Source organism: Manis javanica, chromosome 14 (genome assembly GCF_040802235.1).
Source record: "Manis javanica isolate MJ-LG chromosome 14, MJ_LKY, whole genome shotgun sequence".
NCBI classification, from domain to species: Eukaryota; Metazoa; Chordata; class Mammalia; order Pholidota; family Manidae; genus Manis; species Manis javanica.
Genome location: NC_133169.1, coordinates 54,961,984 through 54,981,096, shown reverse-complemented (window position 1 = coordinate 54,981,096; position 19,113 = coordinate 54,961,984). Strand labels below are relative to the sequence as shown.

The 19,113-nt window shown below is 36.9% G+C and overlaps 1 protein-coding gene and 1 long non-coding RNA gene across 7 annotated transcripts in view; one reads left to right on the top strand and one right to left on the bottom strand.

Moving 5' to 3' along the window:
* LOC108389385 (uncharacterized) overlaps positions 1–16,161 on the top strand; it is a 42,325-nt gene extending 26,164 nt beyond the window's left edge. Inside the window, exons 2-10 of one of the 6 annotated variants that reach the window (XR_012124827.1) lie at positions 1,438–1,585; positions 1,696–1,860; positions 2,149–2,262; positions 4,552–4,734; positions 7,608–7,704; positions 10,268–10,368; positions 13,321–13,477; positions 13,968–14,108; positions 15,834–16,161. This is a non-coding gene — a long non-coding RNA (uncharacterized lncRNA). Of the gene's footprint in view, positions 1–1,437; positions 1,586–1,695; positions 1,861–2,107; positions 2,263–4,551; positions 4,735–7,358; positions 7,705–10,267; positions 10,369–13,320; positions 13,478–13,967; positions 14,109–15,833 lie in introns of all 6 variants that reach the window. The other 5 variants (XR_012124823.1, XR_012124825.1, XR_012124824.1 and 2 more) reach the window with 5 other exon arrangements.
* Positions 7,489–19,113, bottom strand: part of LOC140845911 (isochorismatase domain-containing protein 1) — a 183,041-nt gene continuing 171,416 nt past the window's right edge. The window contains exon 5 of the mRNA XM_073221094.1: positions 7,489–7,625. Coding sequence (XP_073077195.1) covers positions 7,563–7,625 — 63 coding nt within the window. The 3' untranslated portion in view covers positions 7,489–7,562. The remainder of the gene's footprint in view (positions 7,626–19,113) is intronic.

Genomic DNA, 19,113 nt, shown 5'->3' with positions numbered 1-19,113 from the left:
AAAATCTTCCTGTAAATCAATTACTATTAAACCTATAATCCTGTCTGCTGTTAAAAAAAAGATTAAATACATCTAAAAGTCCCTCCATATTCAACTCTTTACCAAAGTACTAGAAAATATAGCTCTTGCTCATATCTGGAGCTTACATTGACCATGTAAAACAGTAATAAAATTAGAAGTGATTAAAAAATTTGTCTTTTTATTCATTAATGGCACAGTATTAGAAATGACAATGAACATGAGTATTAAATTTGGTTTACATTATTGTGTTTTTTTCTTTGCCTGCTCACGACTTGATTTTTATTACATTAAGAGAGAGATTAATCATACAGTAAGGCATGGATGAGCTGTAGTGAAACAAAATTAAAATCAAAGTCAGTGTTTGATTCTCTGTCCAGATTTCTGAAATCAAAGCCCTCAATTATAACTAAAACAGCAGCTGTAGATGTTTTGAAGAAAGTTAACCAGTTTGATTACCTAGGATCCTCCTGCCAGAGGTCTCTTGACTCTTTGCTAATGTGTGATTTATATTCTCTCCAAGGTGAGCTAAGTTTGAGTCTTAAGAAAAAAATAAAGAGGAAAAAGAGACTATTTTTAACAAATCAATGGTCTCACTTCAGAGGACTGTTTTGTTCTTAAATATGAGGCAGTATCTCAGAGTTGAGAAATATCTAGTCCTAAGCCTCATTCTGCTCTTTGAAAAGGACTCACAAACTGGTAATTGTAGGGATATTTCTTTCAGCTAAATTAATTTGAATGTCAGTCTTGTACTGATTTCCTGCTTTGTTTTCTAGAAATTTGTTGGCTATTTTCCTAAAAGCACAGTAAGTAGAAAGATGGTTTTAATCAAATCAATGTTTCCCTCTTAAAGAATCAGTCATCCCCTGCACAGATCATATATTCTTACAAATAAAAGTAAAATATTAAAATTATGCTAGTATACAAATTATGCTTGAGATTTGTGTGTTTTCATATTAGATTTTGGAATTAAAAAAAATCAAATCAGTCTCTTAATCTATTAATGGTTCAACATAATCCACCTAAATCCCCAAATAATTGTTTACATATAGTATCTGGGAGGTTGTAGAGACCCAGTCAATCTGACAGACTAACAGTGCTCCCTCCCCTTCGATCATGCACTGGGCGTTCAGACAAAAAGAGGAACGAACAGCAGTAAGATTAGTCAGTGTCTGTATTTTCCCACATTATAAAGGTCAGATGACTTTAAGAGCTAGAGAGGTAAATTTTACTTGTTTTATTTATTAACCACATTTTCAGTTGTGATTCCTCATTCCTTCTTCCTCTAAAAGAAGAGAAAATAATACAGGTTGCCCCTCGAGCTATTAGTCAAGTGACCTACTTTCAGACATCCCTCTTCTGGGTTAGGCCAACTATGATTTTTCACAGATGACCATATTCTCTTTTATTCCCATACAGGCATTCCTAGAGTTTTAAAAGGAAATTGTGGAGTTCCTCCAAAATCTGTGGTCAGAACACAAATATTTTGAAATAGTCTCCTTCCCAGCCTGCTGCAGTGATCAACATCACCAAGAGTCCTTTGTAGAAGAGAATCTTTGAAAGATTGGTAAGAGAAGTTTTTTGAAATCCTGTTTTGCCATCCATCATACTCTTTCATAGGACAAATTGTACATGATTCACATGCTTTCAAGTATTTTTTTTTCCCTATGTCTTTAGAAGTCTAGGTCCATTGCTGACACTCGAAATATTCGTAAATATGAGAAGGTCATCACGACACCCACAGGATGCAGGAATGGAAAAAGTATTTTAGAAAGGACAAACTACATCATGCACAAATGGAAATAAAAGTCCGTATCTCCTCCCTCGTAGGAGAAGGAACATGTAGGTCATTTTAAAATTCTGGTGGGTTTGACATTAGCATGAAGAGGGCCAGGACTTGTGAAATTCTTTTTGCCTGAAATAAAAGGAGAAGTGGAAAGGGAAACGAAGCTATAGATTTTTCCTAATTAAAATCTCTATGCTAAAATGCCTACCACACAAACATACACATTAAATATTATACATATACTTAAAGAAAATATGTGCTAATTCATTACTTCTTCCTTTCCTCTTGTTTTATATAATAAAGCAGTGGTGATCAACATTGTAATTTGGTGTTTGCATCAGCAGCATCCAGCTGAGGCTGCGACTGGCTCCAGAGGAATTGATGTTCCCTGAGGATGGATAACAGCACAGCTGTCAAGAGATACGGCGACTACAGAAATTTCTGTCTCTCCTTTTGGAGTAGGTGCTAAGAGCATCTTTCTTTGTATTAAGGATGGTCGTTAGCTGTGTCATATTGAGTGGAAGCATATATTTGTTGTTTTATGGGAGGTCAAATATGTGTAGAAACATATGTATGAATGACTACATTGCATTAAAGTAGCTTGCAAATGTGTCCACAAAGTGAACATTTTTATACTGTGTTCTCACAAATTTTCCAAATATTTTCTTTTTCTAGGATAATTTGAAAATATGGCTTCCATCACTACCTACATTCGATATCTTCATCTAGTACCAGTGTGAACAGTCCTAAGTTTCTGTCACAGTAATTTGTGAAGGGGAACCAGTATTTGCTTTGCTGGCCCATGGAGACTTATGTCTCTGAAAAAACTCTAACCCTGTGCCCCAGCGATGACCTCTGGAAGGGAAGGCTCACAGAGCACCCATCACTGCAGCTAGATGTACCTCTTTGAGGATAATTGATGGCCCATTTCTGGGCGTTGGTGGAGAGATTTCCTGCACTGAGGGACAACATATTATTCTGAGAACTAAAACACCTATTAGGTTATGGCTAATGTTAGACATTCCCACAAGGCTACAGCCTTTCAGCAGAGTTTATTGGCAAAATGGAACAAGTATACACACTAATGTGCTCCTGGATGGGGCTCTGATATGTGGGCATGAGGGTGGAGGAAGGGGCTGCTTAGGGAGGTCAGTGTACCCATGGCCAGATGGCAGCCCTCCTAGTGACACCATCCCTAGATTTGTTAGCTCCTAAGCCTGAAGCTTCTGCTGCAGCATACTTCCTGGTGAGAGATGGAAGTTGCTGAATTCAGGGATACAACCCAGTTTTGAGATGTGCCAATGTTCTCCTTGCACTTGATGAAGATGCAATTTTAATTAAGTGATGAGGGCAAGTGGAAGGCTACAAAGCAGGCAGAATGGAGGCCAGTACATCTGGCAGCTTAAAAACAACAGGGTCCTTACCCCCCCAAATTGTTTTTGAGTTTTATGGATTCCTGGGCAACAGCCAACTGCCTTGCCAAGTGGTCAGGCAAATGCGCCCGAGAAGATTGTACAACTGAGAGTGTATCTGTGTGGGGAATGTAGCTGTGGAAATGCTGTAGAAATGCTCAGAATTAAAAGGAGTACCTGTAGTTACTCAACAGAAAGACTCAGCTACTGGCTCAAAAAGAGACTGGGAAGCAAAAACTGATGCCTTTGTTTAAATCTTACATGCAGCTCCATGTATCTCAAACAAGTAGACTGGGAAGTGTTAAACTATGAAACACTGTGGAATAATTATAGCTTTATCACATTATGAAGCTGCTAATGTGACAAGTTATAGAACTCAACAGTAAATAAAGATGTGTCGGATTTCCCAGAGATAGTAGCTGACCACAGCTGGTGAGCAGGCTCCATAGGATCCTTACCGTAGCCAGAACTGGCTTCAGGTGGCTTCTGATTGGGATGGACTATTCTTTTGGGTACTTTCCTTGTCCTGTAAAGGAAGGAAGAGCTGAGAATTCCACAAAATTTTTGGTATGGAGTATCTACCACATTGGTCCAAGGCTATATTTCACTCAGTGAAAGTATATGTTTCACTACGAAGCATGACATCATATGGACTTAATGGTTTGAGAACTAGAATGGATAGTTAAGAGGAAAGGTAACAAAAAGTAGGAGTGGTCAGAGTATGAAGGGCTGGCTGACTTGACTGGGTGCATATACATGAAATCTGGATATGAGTCATAAGGAAGAGAGGAAATTCATTGAAGTTTCTGGGGTGTGGAAGTGGGAAGGAGGGATGGAGAATGACATAAACACAGACTATCATTTGCACTTTACAAATTGTTTCATCAGGTCCAGGTGTACTGTGTCTGGGGCTCACTTGCATTCCACCACAAGGGAAACTTGCTAACCTTATTCAATTCCTCTGAATTTCTGTGCATTCTTAAGGGAACAATGGCTACCTAGTGACTTCAGTTTGTGTGGTTAAATTAGGGGTGACTTAAGTTCAGGCCCACAGTTTAGTTACTGAAATTGCTCCCTTCCATTCTTTCAATCTGTGTCTGGACTAAAAGGAACCTCTAAGGAAGCCATATCTGTTCTGTGGGCTGGTTGATGCATGAATCAGATATCCCACCCAGGGTGCCTGAGTCTACATGAAGACAGGTAATAAATGAAATTTAAAAACATAGCAAGCAGGAAATTCTGGCAAAAAGGAAGTGATCATTGAAATCAGTGGTGGTGTCTTAAAGAAAGAGGATATCTCAGAACAAAAGTAATTTTCTTAGTTTTTTCTTTCAGATGCAATCCCATTCATGGCCACTGCTGTAAGAAATCTCTGGATTTGTTTTCTGCTGGGAAGGATGCTTGACTGAAGCTGGACTCTAAGATTATCCAAACAATCTCCATGGATGTTTTAGAAGGAGATCAACCAGCAGCCCCTGATGATGAGGATCCTAGCTAAGACCTGCCTGAGAAACAGTGGTTTGTAGTTACCATTTGGATTGTGTGTTTTGTATTCTTGGTTGTGGTGTTTCTACCTTTGCACTGAACTGACATGCTGTTGCTGGCAGCTGATGGATTGTGTTGCCGTAAATCACTGTTGCCTGTCACAGTCACACCTGGAGTATGAAGAGCAGCATGTCATTATCACCCGCTCTGAATGGTTTTAAAAAAAAAGTTACTAGGTGTGACTGTACATGGGACGCTACATACACAGGAGGTCGAGCAATTAGATATGCAAAATGGTGACTCTTGCCATCATAGAGCAGGCACAGATCATTGGCAGTTTGCCCCAGGACATGCAACGTCTTTCAGGACATGCCAGAAGGTAATTTTAGAAACTATGACACAAATTGAATGGCAATTCAAACTGGTAATCTCCTGGGGCACTTTATCCTTCTGGCGATACACAATATACTTGATTCTTAGAACTCTCATTTCTGTTTATATTCCCATCTATTCTTTTTTTTTTCTTTTTTAGGAGGGTGAGTCCCATCTATTCTTGTATGTTTTCTACCTTTCCACTAGAGCCCTTAGCATATTAATCATAGTGATTCTAAATTAACAGTCTGGTAATTCCAACAGCCCTATCATATCTGAGTCTTGTTCTGATATTTGTCCTGTCTCTTTAAACTGTGTTTTTTGCCTATTGATCTGCCTTGTAATTTTTTGTTGAAAGCTGGCATGATACACTAGATGAAAGAAACTCCAGTAAAGAGACCTTTAGTGATGCAGTTGCTGCGCTGCAGGGGAAGGGGAGGTGTCCTGTGGTCCTGTGGTTAGGTCTCAGTCTCTTAGTGAGTCTGTGCCCTGGGCTGTGAATTTCACAAGCACTTCTCATTCCAGGAGCTGGAGTTGGATATTTCCCTTCCCCAGGTTGGTTAGGCTGTGATAAACCCCATTCGGTTAGGCTCCATTAAAATAGTTTCTCCTGAGGGCAGGCCTGGTTACAAACAGAATGCTCTGGCATATTCCAAAATAGTTACTTTTGCCCTCTCCCTGCCAGAAGGCCAAGAGAATTTTTCTGTAATATTTGCTGTGTGAACCTGATAGAGCTCTAGGAAATGAAACTCACAAAAGTGTGGCAGGTCCCCTGGGAGTTTTAACTCTTAAACGTGAGTCCATAACATCATATGGACTTAATGGTTTGAGAACTAGAATGCATAGTTAGAAGGAAAGTTAATAAAATAAAAACTCTTGAGGCATCCACACTGAGCCTCCAGCAATTCATCGATTACAGATCAGCTGCGTCTACGGGCAACCGATTTCCACAGAGTTTTCTTCTCGTGGAGCTCCACCCTGGCCAGCTGTGATTCTCCCTCTCTGCCTGCCTGTCTCTCCAGGTATCAGGCAGTGGTTGTCATGGGCCCTCAATTCTCCAATGTGTCTAGGAAGACTTGTTGATTTTTCAGTTTGTTCAGCTTTTTACTCATTGTTAGGATGTAGTGGCAACTTCCAAGCTCCTAACATGCTGGATCAGAAACTTGAAGTCCTCTACAATACACTTGAGATGCACCTATGCCATAAGTGCTCAGACTTGGAAGTTAATGCACTGGTGTCTCACTCAGCACCGGCCCCAACAGACCAAGAGGAAATTGGAGGTTGGAAACTGGTGTAGTGAGTGAGTCATGGGACTGAATCAAGACAGAAATCTAGCTTCGAAAAATTGGAACATGCAGGTGAATGCCTGTGTCCAGATCTCTGAAAAGCTACAAATAATTACAGCTAAATGGGGTAGGAGTACAGCCCAGTTGGTGAGAAATATCAGAAGTTTGTGAAGGGATATAATCAAAGTTAATGAGTTTTCTCCCAACTGTTCATTGGATCATGGAGGTCCTGGTAGTTGTTGCTGTTATTTTGATGTTTTAGTATATTTACGTTGATGTAACCAATATTATAGAAGTTGCTAATTACAAGAAAAAGATGAAAGAAAAGTAAAAATATTGGCAAGAGTTGGGAAGACCCTGGAAGTAAAGGTTAACAGGCGATTCTGTGCCCTTTCTTCTAGCTTCTGGGACACCTGAGTATTTAACCTTTGGCTGTATCTTCCTTGTAATGCTTAATCATGGAGTTAACTTGGATGGACCTTCAGGGTATTATGCTCAGTGAAATAAGCCAGGCAGAGAAAGACAAATACCATATGATTTCACTTATTTGCAAAATATAAAAACAAAACAAAACAAAATGAACAAAATAGTAGACTCACAAACACTGAGAATTGATTGATGTTTACTATGAGGGAGGGGTTGGGGTAGGCAGGAAGGGTGAGGGGTAATGGGGCATAAAAATTCTCAGTCATAATATAAGTTGGTCACAAGGATGGTAGTATGGCATGGAGAACACAGCCAAGGATCCTGTAACATCTTCCTATGTTGACAGACAGTAACCAACCACACTAGGGGGTTGAGGATTTAATAATATGGATAATGGTAAGCCACTGTGTTACATACTTGGAACCAGTGTAAGATTGTATATCAATGATACTTCAATTAAAAACATAATTAATAGGAATATACCTATCCTTAATCAAACATAAAGCAGAACATGATTGAAGCTAATGTACTAAACTAAGCATCTGTGCCTCATTCTTGGTACTGTTTTTCAAGCAATGAATAACAGCGTTGGGAAGAGTCAGCTGCAGTGGGAGACCAGGCCATCGTCACGTTCACTTCGGGATGGTGTGTGACTAGCGCTGTACAAAAGCGGAAGCAACTGCTTTCCTAGGCAGACATCGTTCATCTCCCCGTAGCCCTGGAGCTCTCGCCGCACATACCAGAATACAGAAGGGCATCAGACGCAGTGCCTGGCAGTCATGAGATCTCAGCTGTGTCGTTCTTTTTTATGGTCTTTCTTAGAGCAGAGTAAACTTTGTGCTGCATAAAGACATGTGATGGTTATTCCAAATCCAAGACCACTGTTACTAAAATACAATTGGAGCAGGAAGACATTGCAGTGAGTATAATGGAAATAATGTGTCTTGAGTACTACATGAACCACTAGACAGATAGGAACTATGTTATGTGCACTCTGCATCCTGAATGCCTAGAAGCTTGGTTGCTCATTAAATGACTTAGAAAAATGTGTGTTTATTGATCCAACCAGTATTTTTGAGCAACATTTTTGTTGTCGTTACCATAATGGTTATGAGGGTATAATTCAGAATATGATTGAAATGGTCTGTCCTAGTAAAACATGAGGAATTAAAAGAATATGCAAAGAAAATGGTTGTAACTCATGACATTGTAATAAACTTTTGCCCAATAGGATAGGAAACTAAATAGCACATTTCAGAAAATATAGTATTGAAATAAAAATCTCATTGTACTGAATGGTGATGAAAGAAAGTGAAATGGCCAAAAATTTTGTTGAGATGTTCCCCCCACTAGGAATTTTGGGTCTCTTAATTTCTCTCCCATAAGTTTGGCAAAAATTGAGAACCTTAAAACAAAAATAGAAGGTCTGACTGCTCACAAGAAACTAATTACCATAGCCACTTCAAGAACAATGTGACTGATCTAGATATATTGAAAGTGAATATAACCTCTGCCCTAGCAGTTCTACGTATAAGAATATAACCTAGAAAACCCTCTTATTTGTACATACATTGTGGTATATCCATACAATACATTAGATCAAACAATGTAACTTTGCCAACAGTTGACTGCTTATACTTACGGAAGACATAGTTAAAACTGAAATGAATGTATATGTTGAGGTAGATAAATCTAAAAAAGAAAACATGCAGTGAAACAAATTGGATGCAAAGGAAATAAAAGTGTGCTTTTTTAAATTTAGATAGTTGAAATATACAAAACACCATACTGGGTGGTATTCATGGACATGTGCCTATGTGTAGTAAAAGCATAAGAACCGGAATGGGTGGCGCACACATATATTTTTGCACAGTCAGTGAATGAACTAGTGTGTTTGTATTTGTGTGGATATCCTGAGGGAGGAATTGCAAGGATGTAAATGGAGAGGCAAAGGTCAGAGGAAAAGGAGAAAGATATTCACAGATAATGAGTGGGAAGAAGTGCTGAAAAATAAACATAAAATATCAAAATATATCTGATACATACAAAAACGTTAACCAATTCTCACAGGTCAGGGTGACTTTGACATAGATTTCCAGGATCCAGAGGATAAAATCACGACACAGTTTTGAAAGATTTTACAGGAATCCATTTTAAGAATGTAAATAAGCAAGTCAAAATTTTTTTCCTACTTTTATATTTTAAAAATGTTCCTCCCCTTGAAAACATTTTATTTTTCTCATTTGCTAGAGTATCTTTCTCTAAATTTTCCAAAATATTTTAGACTGGAATGTATCCATTTTCTACTCCCCCAACCCCGCCCTGCCACGTCCCCTCCTGTGGAACTCCTGCTCTTGGCATATGATGCTTTGAATTACTTTACTTCCAAGATCATATGCTTCTTATGACTACAAAATTTAGTTGATTCAGTCAACTGACAAAATCATTCCACTACTTTTTTCCTACTTTTTTAAAGCCATTTAATATATACTGTATCTAATAGCTAGCAAAAAGGAATATATAACTGCTATCAGAGCCATTATGGCATAAAACAAGATTTAATCTAAACCAGGAATCTAAATACTAGTTGGGAACAAAAACAAATTTATCTAGTGTTAGCAAAGTCTCAAAATGACTCAGATCATAGGCTGCAGATAAAACAGAAAATAAAATGCCTTACAAATACAATATAAAGGACGAAATCTCACCCATAACCTGCTTAGGAAATTGATAGTATTGTATTCTAATGCTGTAGAGTATTAATATACTTATATTTTTTAGATTATCTTAACATTTCAGATTACTGTCCTGATATTCTTCAAGATCTTTGGAAAACAAGCCACTGTGGGTTTTTAAACTAACAATACATTTAATGAATAAAGTTTAGATAGATTTAACGTAAAGGTGATGGTGGATATATTCTAAAAGCTTTAAAAAATATATATGGGTGTGTGTGTGTGTGTGAGAGAGAGCAAGAGAGAGAGAGAGAGAGAGAGAGAGAGAGAGAGAGAGAGAGAGAGAGAGAGATTTTATTCAGTTTTATCCTATTGACAAAAAAGACTCCCTCTCTGTCTCTGTCTTTGTGTCTCTCTCAAACATAAAGAAAGAATTTAAGATCTAGGAGACATTCTGATGTAAAAATAACCATCCCATTGAGCACAATGTGTTCTATTGAGAAAAGAACTGACTGTTGTATAAAAATAAACAAGATTAATGAACAAGTAGGTTAAAGACTAGTTTTTCAGGTATAATTATGATACTTTAATTTGGTAATTTCCTTCTGGTAAGTTGTAACTTCCTATAGGAAGAGTCCATTTTCCAGATTCATAGTTTCTTAATTTATAACAGTATATTCTTAGCAGTTGTCTGATTTAATGTCTCTGCACAAGGAAAGGATCATTTTACATTTAATTTCAGAAAAAATGTAATCAGAAGAGTAGGATTCAAATAACATGAAGTAATTCACACATGCCCCATTCTAGACTATGAAAAAGAAATACTGAAGGGCAAGACAAACAGCTTGGAATGGGATGATGTCAAGAATAAACCCTTTGCAGCTGACCTGCTGGGCGACTCAGAAGCAGTAAGAAAAGTACTTACAAATGTTGTGCTAGAACGGAGAGTTAGTGTGGCATGCATGTCCAGTCCGCAATGCTAATGTGTTTGTAAGCGAACTCTTTGAGACTGTGAGGTAATAGTGGAGAGGATGTCATCATGCTAATTCTGATTTTAACATCCTATCAGACAAAGCCAAAAAAAAAATAAAGCTTCAGATTAATGGAATGGTTCACCTGTATTATTTCTTTATTTATATTAGGGTAAAGGGTATTTGGCTAATTCTGTAGCTGAATTTCTGACCAGTGCCTTTTTGTGAATAAAGGAAAAAAAAATATTTTTTGAACTAATTTTAGAGTTAACAGATGAGCCTTAGAGAAGTTACTCTGGAGTGAAATGGAGAAGTGAGTTTCCTGTCTGTCAGAAGCAATCTACCCCACCAGCCTTTGCAGGGAATTTGGAAGGGTTACAGATACTGTGTGCAAAAGGTTTCGGCAAGAGAAAGTGATAAAAAATTGTTGTGTTTAACTATCATTAACAATTTATAGTATTGTTTTCCTTAATTTGGAGATACATTTTTTACAAATCAGGACTTTTTTTTACATATTTTTCTTCTCTTCTTGTGCTTTAAGTTCTATTCTTAGTGAGAACCTATACTTTTTCTTCACATATTAGGTTCACGTTGATTCCTCATTATTTTAATGACCAAGTATTACCTCATATTTTTCTGTATTCCAGTTGATTTTTAATTCCTCATTTAAAGGGACTATTTTGCATTTGTCTTTCCAATCTTTTCTTTTTTATCTTACTTTATTCTTTTTCTCTTGTGGCTAATTTTGTTCTATCTGCCTTCTTCCATGTAAAAGTCATGTTCCCCTTGTTGAATTATATTACTTAACATTTTTCTGCTTTCTATAACCCAATAAGCATCTTTTCCGTCTTCTATTATATGTCTTTATTTTTTAAGGTTTTAATGGAAAAAGTAAACATGTAGAGACAATAGCATAATAAATTCTCATGTACCCATCACTCTGTTTCAGCAACTGTAAGTTGCTAATAATTATTTGCTATGTATGTCTTTTGACATTTTTATTTTTTTATAGAAAAAATAAGCAACCAATTGATTCCAACTATCATTGGCCTCACACAATTTGGTTTTACAAATATGCATACTTTCTAATAAGCCCCATCAGAATCTCATTTGTGTGTGTGTGAAATATATACCATACACTCTAAAATGAAAGCTGTCATGGCTCTATTAATAAAAAGCCAAGTCAAATTTAGGACAAAAATATAACCAGGAATAGCAAAGGATATTTCATAATGATAGATGGGTGAAAAGAAATAACGATCCTAAGAGGGTAAGCACCTAATATCAAGGACTTAAAATGCTGGCAGAACAGAATAAGAAAGGTTATGAAGCCACATCTCTCCCCTGGCTTTCTCTATGAAACTTCCAGGACCAGAAACACAGGACCCAAGACAAGTAAGGTTACAGAAGCTCTGAACGAGATAATACCACAAGAGTAGACTACACAGTCCCTTCAAGCACACAGTTCACAAGGAAAACACTTACTACGGTCCACAAGACAACCTACAACACATTTAACAAGACTTCAATCATACAAAGTATGTGCACCAGCCCAAGTGCAATTAACCTGGGAATCACTACCAAAGACACACCAAAAAGGGGCGGGGGGGGGGATTCAAGAATGTATTTCTGAATAACCCATGGGTCATAAAACCACTAAGGAAATTATAAAATATGTTTATCTAAATGAAGTGAAAACTGTCAACGACATCATTGCCTATGAAGCAGAAACCCACAGTGTTAAAAGTTCTACTAAAACTCATCAGATTTCCACATAATGATACAATGCTGATAAGCCTCAAAGAAAAAGAAAAAGAAAATAGTCTCAATATATTTTCAATGCATTTCTTAATTTAAAAAAAGGAACAGTGTCCATTGAGAACATCAAAAGCAACAAAAACATGCTAAAAATACATTTTGGAGGGTTTTTTTTATTGGTTTATGATTTTAATTCTAATAGAAATTCTTATCAACCTCAAGGTCATACAGAGAGTATTGTGTATTGTCTTCTAACAATTTCATGTCTAAACATGTCCTTTCTGCCAGATGAATGTTTTGGGGTCTTTCCATCTTGTTTCCCTGTTTGTCAACTTGTTCTTTATACTTTTCATCTCTTCAGGTCCTATCGCCTCTGAATCTTTCTACTGTGTTTCTTGTGAATTCTTCAGTATTTCTTCAAATGCACAAATGTTTGTGACTAGTATAGGGTTTTGTTCACATATTGACTTTTGATTCCAAAAGATAGATACACACATACATGCATATGTATTCATTTTGAGATTTTCTAACAACTTAATTGTTATTTTGCATATTTCACTGTTTTTTAAAAATAATTTCTTATTTTTTTTATGAGTCTTATTCTTCCCTGAAGACCTTTGAGGTTTAAAAAATAAAAATTTAAAGACATCTTCAAATCTTTGTTCTACTCTTTATATATTTTGGGGAAGGAAGCTCATTACCAATTGTATAATTATTTTCTTAGCATTAAACCAGAATTAAGTGGGCTAATTTTCAGTTAAACACAGAAAATAACAACTATAAAACTAATAAAACCTGACTAAACATTTTGACCAGCATTCACCTAATTGATAAAAAACAAAAGCAAAAGCAAAATAAATGTCAAAACCCAACTATCCTGCTTGTTAGGATTGTAGAGCCTTTTTGCGAAGAAATAAACAAAAACACTACAGTGCTGTAGAACAAAGTTCTGGAAGACAACATCCCAAGACTAAGTCATAAGTGTGCCAGTAGTATCACCACATGCAGGCAGTCCCCTCTGTCTTTGCAGCATCTCCCCTCCATCCTATGATAGTTTGATGAATTTTCCCCCAAAGTAGAAAAAGGTGCCTTGTGTTGCCTTAATTGTGCAATCCTCCCCCAACTTGGCAGGAACAATCAGTATGAGAACAAGAACTTCAGAGTCCTGGCCAACAGTCTGGAGAAACAGCTTGATATTGTCCACAACCAGGCCACGTGCAAGAGCTGTGATGCAGCGGCATCTCCAGAAAGCGAGCAAGCGCCATCCTTGAACAATGTGTGAAGCCAGGTAGGCTTGCTATTTGTAGGCTTTTAACACACAAACTACCTATTTTAAATAGCTGGTGGCTTGTCATATTTTACATTGTTTTAGGTGGGAGAATTTTAGAAGTTTGTATCACCAAGTGATTCTTTTCTTTTAATGGAGCTTCTTTTAGGGTTGCCTAAAACTCTGTGTCTGTTACGGGTTTTTAATCAAGAAAACAATTTATTCCCTGGCCAGATAATTTTATTTTCACTGGGAAATTAAACTGTCAGAATACATGTTTTAAGTACATGCAGAATACCAATGTGATCTGCAAATACTTACTGCTCGCAGTGTATTGTACAACATAGTACCTCAGGCTAAAAACATGAAGTGAACTCTATTTTTACAAATATTCCACATACTAGAGAAAAAAATTAAATCTTATTTTCTATGTGACTAACTCATCACTCTCATAGCCTTCTCTTTCTTATGCTATACTGATCCATTTTCAGGTATTTTTCTTTCTTCACAGGTGAAACAAATTCTTTGGATTGCCACTTGGACAGAGGAAAAATGTTATTGTTGGAAAAAAAATGTGATTGCTTAATGAAATGCCAATCAAGATCCTTTGGTCCATTTAATTCAGGAATTGGCTACTTTCTTAACTCCCCAGGTGGAGATACTTTACTCTAATGGTGAAATCTTTTGTAATTAGAATTCATGTATATTCAAAACATGAGCCCAGCATGGCAGTATCAGAAACAATTTCCCTCCCTTCATGACTCTACATGGATCACTGTGTTGTGAATCTAAAGGACTGGTTTCCCTGGGATTTTTTCCTGTATTTGATGGGATTGTCAGTGGTACCATGTTCCGGCTAACCCATGGTGTGTAAGATTACCAAATGCTGACTCTCAAAATTCCTTCCATGCACTTGTACAGTTTTTATTCACAGTGATGCCCCTTTAAACTGTTTCCACAATACTGAGCCATTATGCTAAGCACAGAGCCCATGGTTTCTCCTTTAATGCTCACAATTGCCAGAGTAAATGAAAAAAATTATGGCTTTGGGAGATCAAACGACTTGCCCAAGGTCATGAATCCAGTAGTAACTGGTTGAGTTGTGATGAATATGCAGATATGTTTTATTCCAGAAGATCCCTGTAATTGTAGAGTTATAAGAAAAACGCAGTTGTGTGCATTTTCTAACAGTCTGAGAAATCCTCAAGATTGTTTTGCTGTTTTGTATAAGGGGTTTAAAGCTCAGTTTTTCATAACAGCCACATGCAGGGCATTAACTGAAATGGGATACTGATTCAAACAAACCATATATGAAATCTACTTATACAAAAGGGTAGAAATTTGAGAATGGACTTGATATAATACTGGAATTACTAATTTTCTTAGATATTTAATGATACCATGGGCATATAGGAGAATGCCATTCTTAGGAAATGTCTGCTGAAGTATGTTAAGGATTAAATGTCATGCCCATAATTACAAATGCTTAGAAAAATGTCAAAAACATAGATATATAGACACATAAATAAGGCAGATGTAAATGTTAAAGTAAGTGGGCATTTATTATACAATGTGTTTAATTTTCTGTATGTATGACATTTTTCACAATAAAAAATTGAGTGAAAGAAAGAGAAAGAGAAAGAAGGGAAGAAAGAAAGAAAAGATTCTATCCTTGAAGTTACAATCTTTGAGTATGAATCCTTTTCTTCCTCTTACTATCTTGAGAAATGTTATGGGCTTCATATCCTCCTATGTAAAATGGTGATAAAAGTATTAGCTAGTTTATGAAGAACCTAGCACTAAGTGGCTACAAATATATTTTGTTATTATTCAGGACTCCGAAATTATTCTCAGTATGTGATGGTCAGTAGAGCCCATATATTTCTGTTTGTATTATTTGCAAATTCTTTGGGAATTAATCTAGCTAGACCCTTAAAAACCAAAGTTAAATTAGTAAAAATATACTTAGCCATGACTGGCTATAGGGAGGTTCCACTTCTGCTTTCCTTTAATTATAGAAGAACCATGAAAGTGGGTGGTTCTTACATTCTACTGGGTGTAAAATGCAACAATTTTGCCTACATTTTTTAAAAATAATAATCATTTAGATATAAATTTTGGATAAAAAAATCAGCTTGCCTATAACGAGAAGAAAAATCCTGAACCAAGTGGTAATTTATGCAGTTTTGGAGATAATAGATGGTGATTCAAGCTGAGTACAAAATCTTTTCAAATGGTAGTATGGACATTAGCTAATGGTCTCTGATAACAATAGAGCTCAATAACATTTGACCCAGGAATTCCACTCCTAGGAATTTACCCAACGAAAACAAGATCCTTGATTTTAAAACACATATGCACTCTATATTTATTGCAGCACTATGTACAATAGCCAAGATATGGAAGCAACCTAAGTGTCCATCAGTAGATGAATGGATAAAGAAGATGTGGGACATATACACAATGGAATATTATTCAGCCATAAAAAGGAAACAAATCCTACCATTTGCAACAACATGGATGGAGCTGGAGGACATTATGCTCAGCAGAATAAGCCAGATGGAGAAAGACAAATGCCAAATGGCTTCACTCATTTGTGGAGTATAACAATGAGGCAAAACTGAAGGAACAAAACAGCTGCAGACTCACAGACAATAAGAAGGAACTAGTGGTTACCAAAGGGGAGGGCTGAGGAGGGGGAAGGGGAAGGGAGGGAGAAGGGAATTAAGGGGCACTGTAATTCGCAATCATAATATAGGTAAGTCACAGGGAAGACCATACAGCACCAAGAAGACAATTAGTGACTCTATAACATCTTAATACATTGATAGACAGTGACTGCAATGAAAGAGGTGAGGACCTGATAATATGGGTGAATGTTGAAACCACTATGTTGTTTTTGTGAAATCATCATAAGATTGTATATCAATGATACCTTAATAAAAAATTAAAATTAAAAAAAAATAAAACCCCATAAATGTCAATAATTGTTGCCAAAGCTGAGTCCTACATCAGGTACCTTTTGTTACTTTCCCAGTACACTTCTTCACCTCTTCTTCATCCTCAACAATTTCTCATTCCTCCTTTGGAAACTCATAGTTTCTGGGAGGGTAGACTCCACCCCAGCTCGTAACCTAGTTTTAAGGCAATCGGCGAATCACCTGTCACAGTGACTGGATGAAGACCGAGCATGTCAGCTAAGGTGATTCAAGTGGAGATGCCACAGATTCACTATGAATGCAGGAAAGCTATGCCTGACTTTTTTTTTTTTTGATTGAACACAATCGAATAGCACAGGGAGGTGCTGAAAGCCATCTTGGATCCTCAAAAAGTTGTCACCAGAATATATAGCTGAATTGTGGAAGTTGGAGCAAAGAGATTGCAAGAAACTAAGTCTTAGCTAACAAGGCAGTGCCACCTAATTGGCCTCGTATGAAACCAGATCTACCTCTGATACTTTATTTACAAAAGGAAAACTTTAAATTCTTCATTGTTTCTGCTGGTGGACTCTGATTGCTGTTATTGGAAACTTAAAACATTCTTACTAGCACATGTTACTAGGTACCTTCTGTGCTATGGGAGTTGGCATAAGCCACACAGCTTTGGTCTCCTGTGCAATTCCATGCAATTATGGAAGTCAGAGCATTATTGAACCTGACCCGTCAAAATTCTTCAAAAATTCAAGTGTTCAGCATTAAACAAATCACTCTAAGGAAAACAGTTTATTTTCAATCTGTAATTTAAAAATTTATTAACACCAAACTTTATGATTAGAAGATAAAATTCCCATCGTATGCCACTGTCTCTATTGTGCTTGTATCTATTCCCCTTTGGGTTTTGATTTTGCATTTTTCAAACCAATGTTATCTTGAGAGATGAGCTTCTGCATAAACCTCTAATCAAAATCATATGATCCAGTGGTTTGTTTTAGCAAGTGCCTCACTACTATTCTCATTGACATTAAAACTCAGTGGTTGAATCAGAAGACACCAAAGGCTTGCCTTTGATACAAACTTCCAGCTGTGCGCCTAGCTGACTATGTATCTGAGTACACATCTAACATCTTCAGGTGGATGGCTGCCTATGTTTTCAGTCCCTGGATTCTGTTTCTGCTCAGGTCTCCTGTAACTGATTCCTTTAAATCTGCTCACAGCTGATGCAAAAAACAGTTTTCTGAGACTTGGCTCAGAATTCATTAGAACTGGAGCACTGGTAGTGTGGTATTGATAAAACCAAGAATGGCTCAGCTGGATGTTACTGAATTCACCTGAGCCTGGGTAGTTTGCGATTACATTGTGTGAGGTAAAAGGCTTTTGTGTTTCCTAAGCAGAAAATAGCCTCATTGAGATATCTTTTTTCTCTGTCTCAGTCCCTCCCTCAGCCCCACCCCTCCCAACCCTTCTCCATCCTCATAAGACTTAAATCAGCCTATAACCTGCCCTGCAGCCATATGTGTTATATAATAAATGCGATAACGACCCTGAATCCTTTCCAGCCCTCTTTGGCTTCAGATCACAGGAAGCTTCCTTAGAACGGGGAGAAAATGGACTTTCAAAGATTAGAATTACCACTTAACAGATACACAGGAGCCAAAACCCACAGCCTCTTGAGAAGAGATTAAAAAAAAAAATACAGACCTGTGATGTCTTCTACTTTCCAGTTTAACCAAAAGAGTCATTCCCCGTCTCTGACACAGTCACTGGGCTGCAATCTTTACAGAGCATGCTTTGAAGTTGTTTTTTTTCTTTGTTTTTGGGTCTCTTCCTTTCTGAGTTTAGTTTCATCATTACTCACTAAAGCACCAGAAGTAAACTCTTATGTTTGAATTTTAAGTTCAAGGCCACTTGGGGGTACCGTGCGAACAAGCCGACAGAAAAAGAAACACCAAAGTCAGACGTAGTCTTGTTTGCAGTCTAAATTTACAGAAGGGCTCCTGGAGTATATAGATCAGAGTGTGGGCAGGAACTTCGTGATCAACTGTCAGCTGCTGTCCTCAGAGATAGAGGTAGGAAGACAAACAAAAGTATTGCACTGGCTTTTCTTAAAAGTCTCTAATAACAATCAAACACCTAGAAACAATTAAATCACTTTTTTGTGGCTTTAACTTGCCTCTATTCGCTTATGTGAGCTTCCGCAAGGATAATTTGTGTGTGTATATACATACATGTGTAAATATATATATACATACACATATATGTGTGTATCCGTATGTATTATTTTGCCTTGTATTTTGAGCTTCCGGTGTGATGTCTTATCATAAAAGTAAAACAAAACATTCAACTAATATTGACTAAGATTGAGTTAATAGTTTTTTATAAGGGCATAAAATGATTAACTTGATACTTTATATTTTATATTCCATATTTATTACAGGCCAATTCATTGTCAGATTTTATACTGAGTGCTATACATAAACTAAATATAATATACTCTCCTAATACTGATTGACATAATTCTATATACTACTACTTTTCATAAACTAATTATATATTATGCTTTTGCAAAGTGGTTTAAAAAATATTTAGTAAGTTGGACAATGTTCCTAAATTGCTCAATTAGGAAACAAATGTTCAAATATATAGAGTTGTTGAGTGTTAAGATTTATAAGAGGGGAATTCAGGTTTCTGATTTTCATACTAATATTACATTTGGGTGAA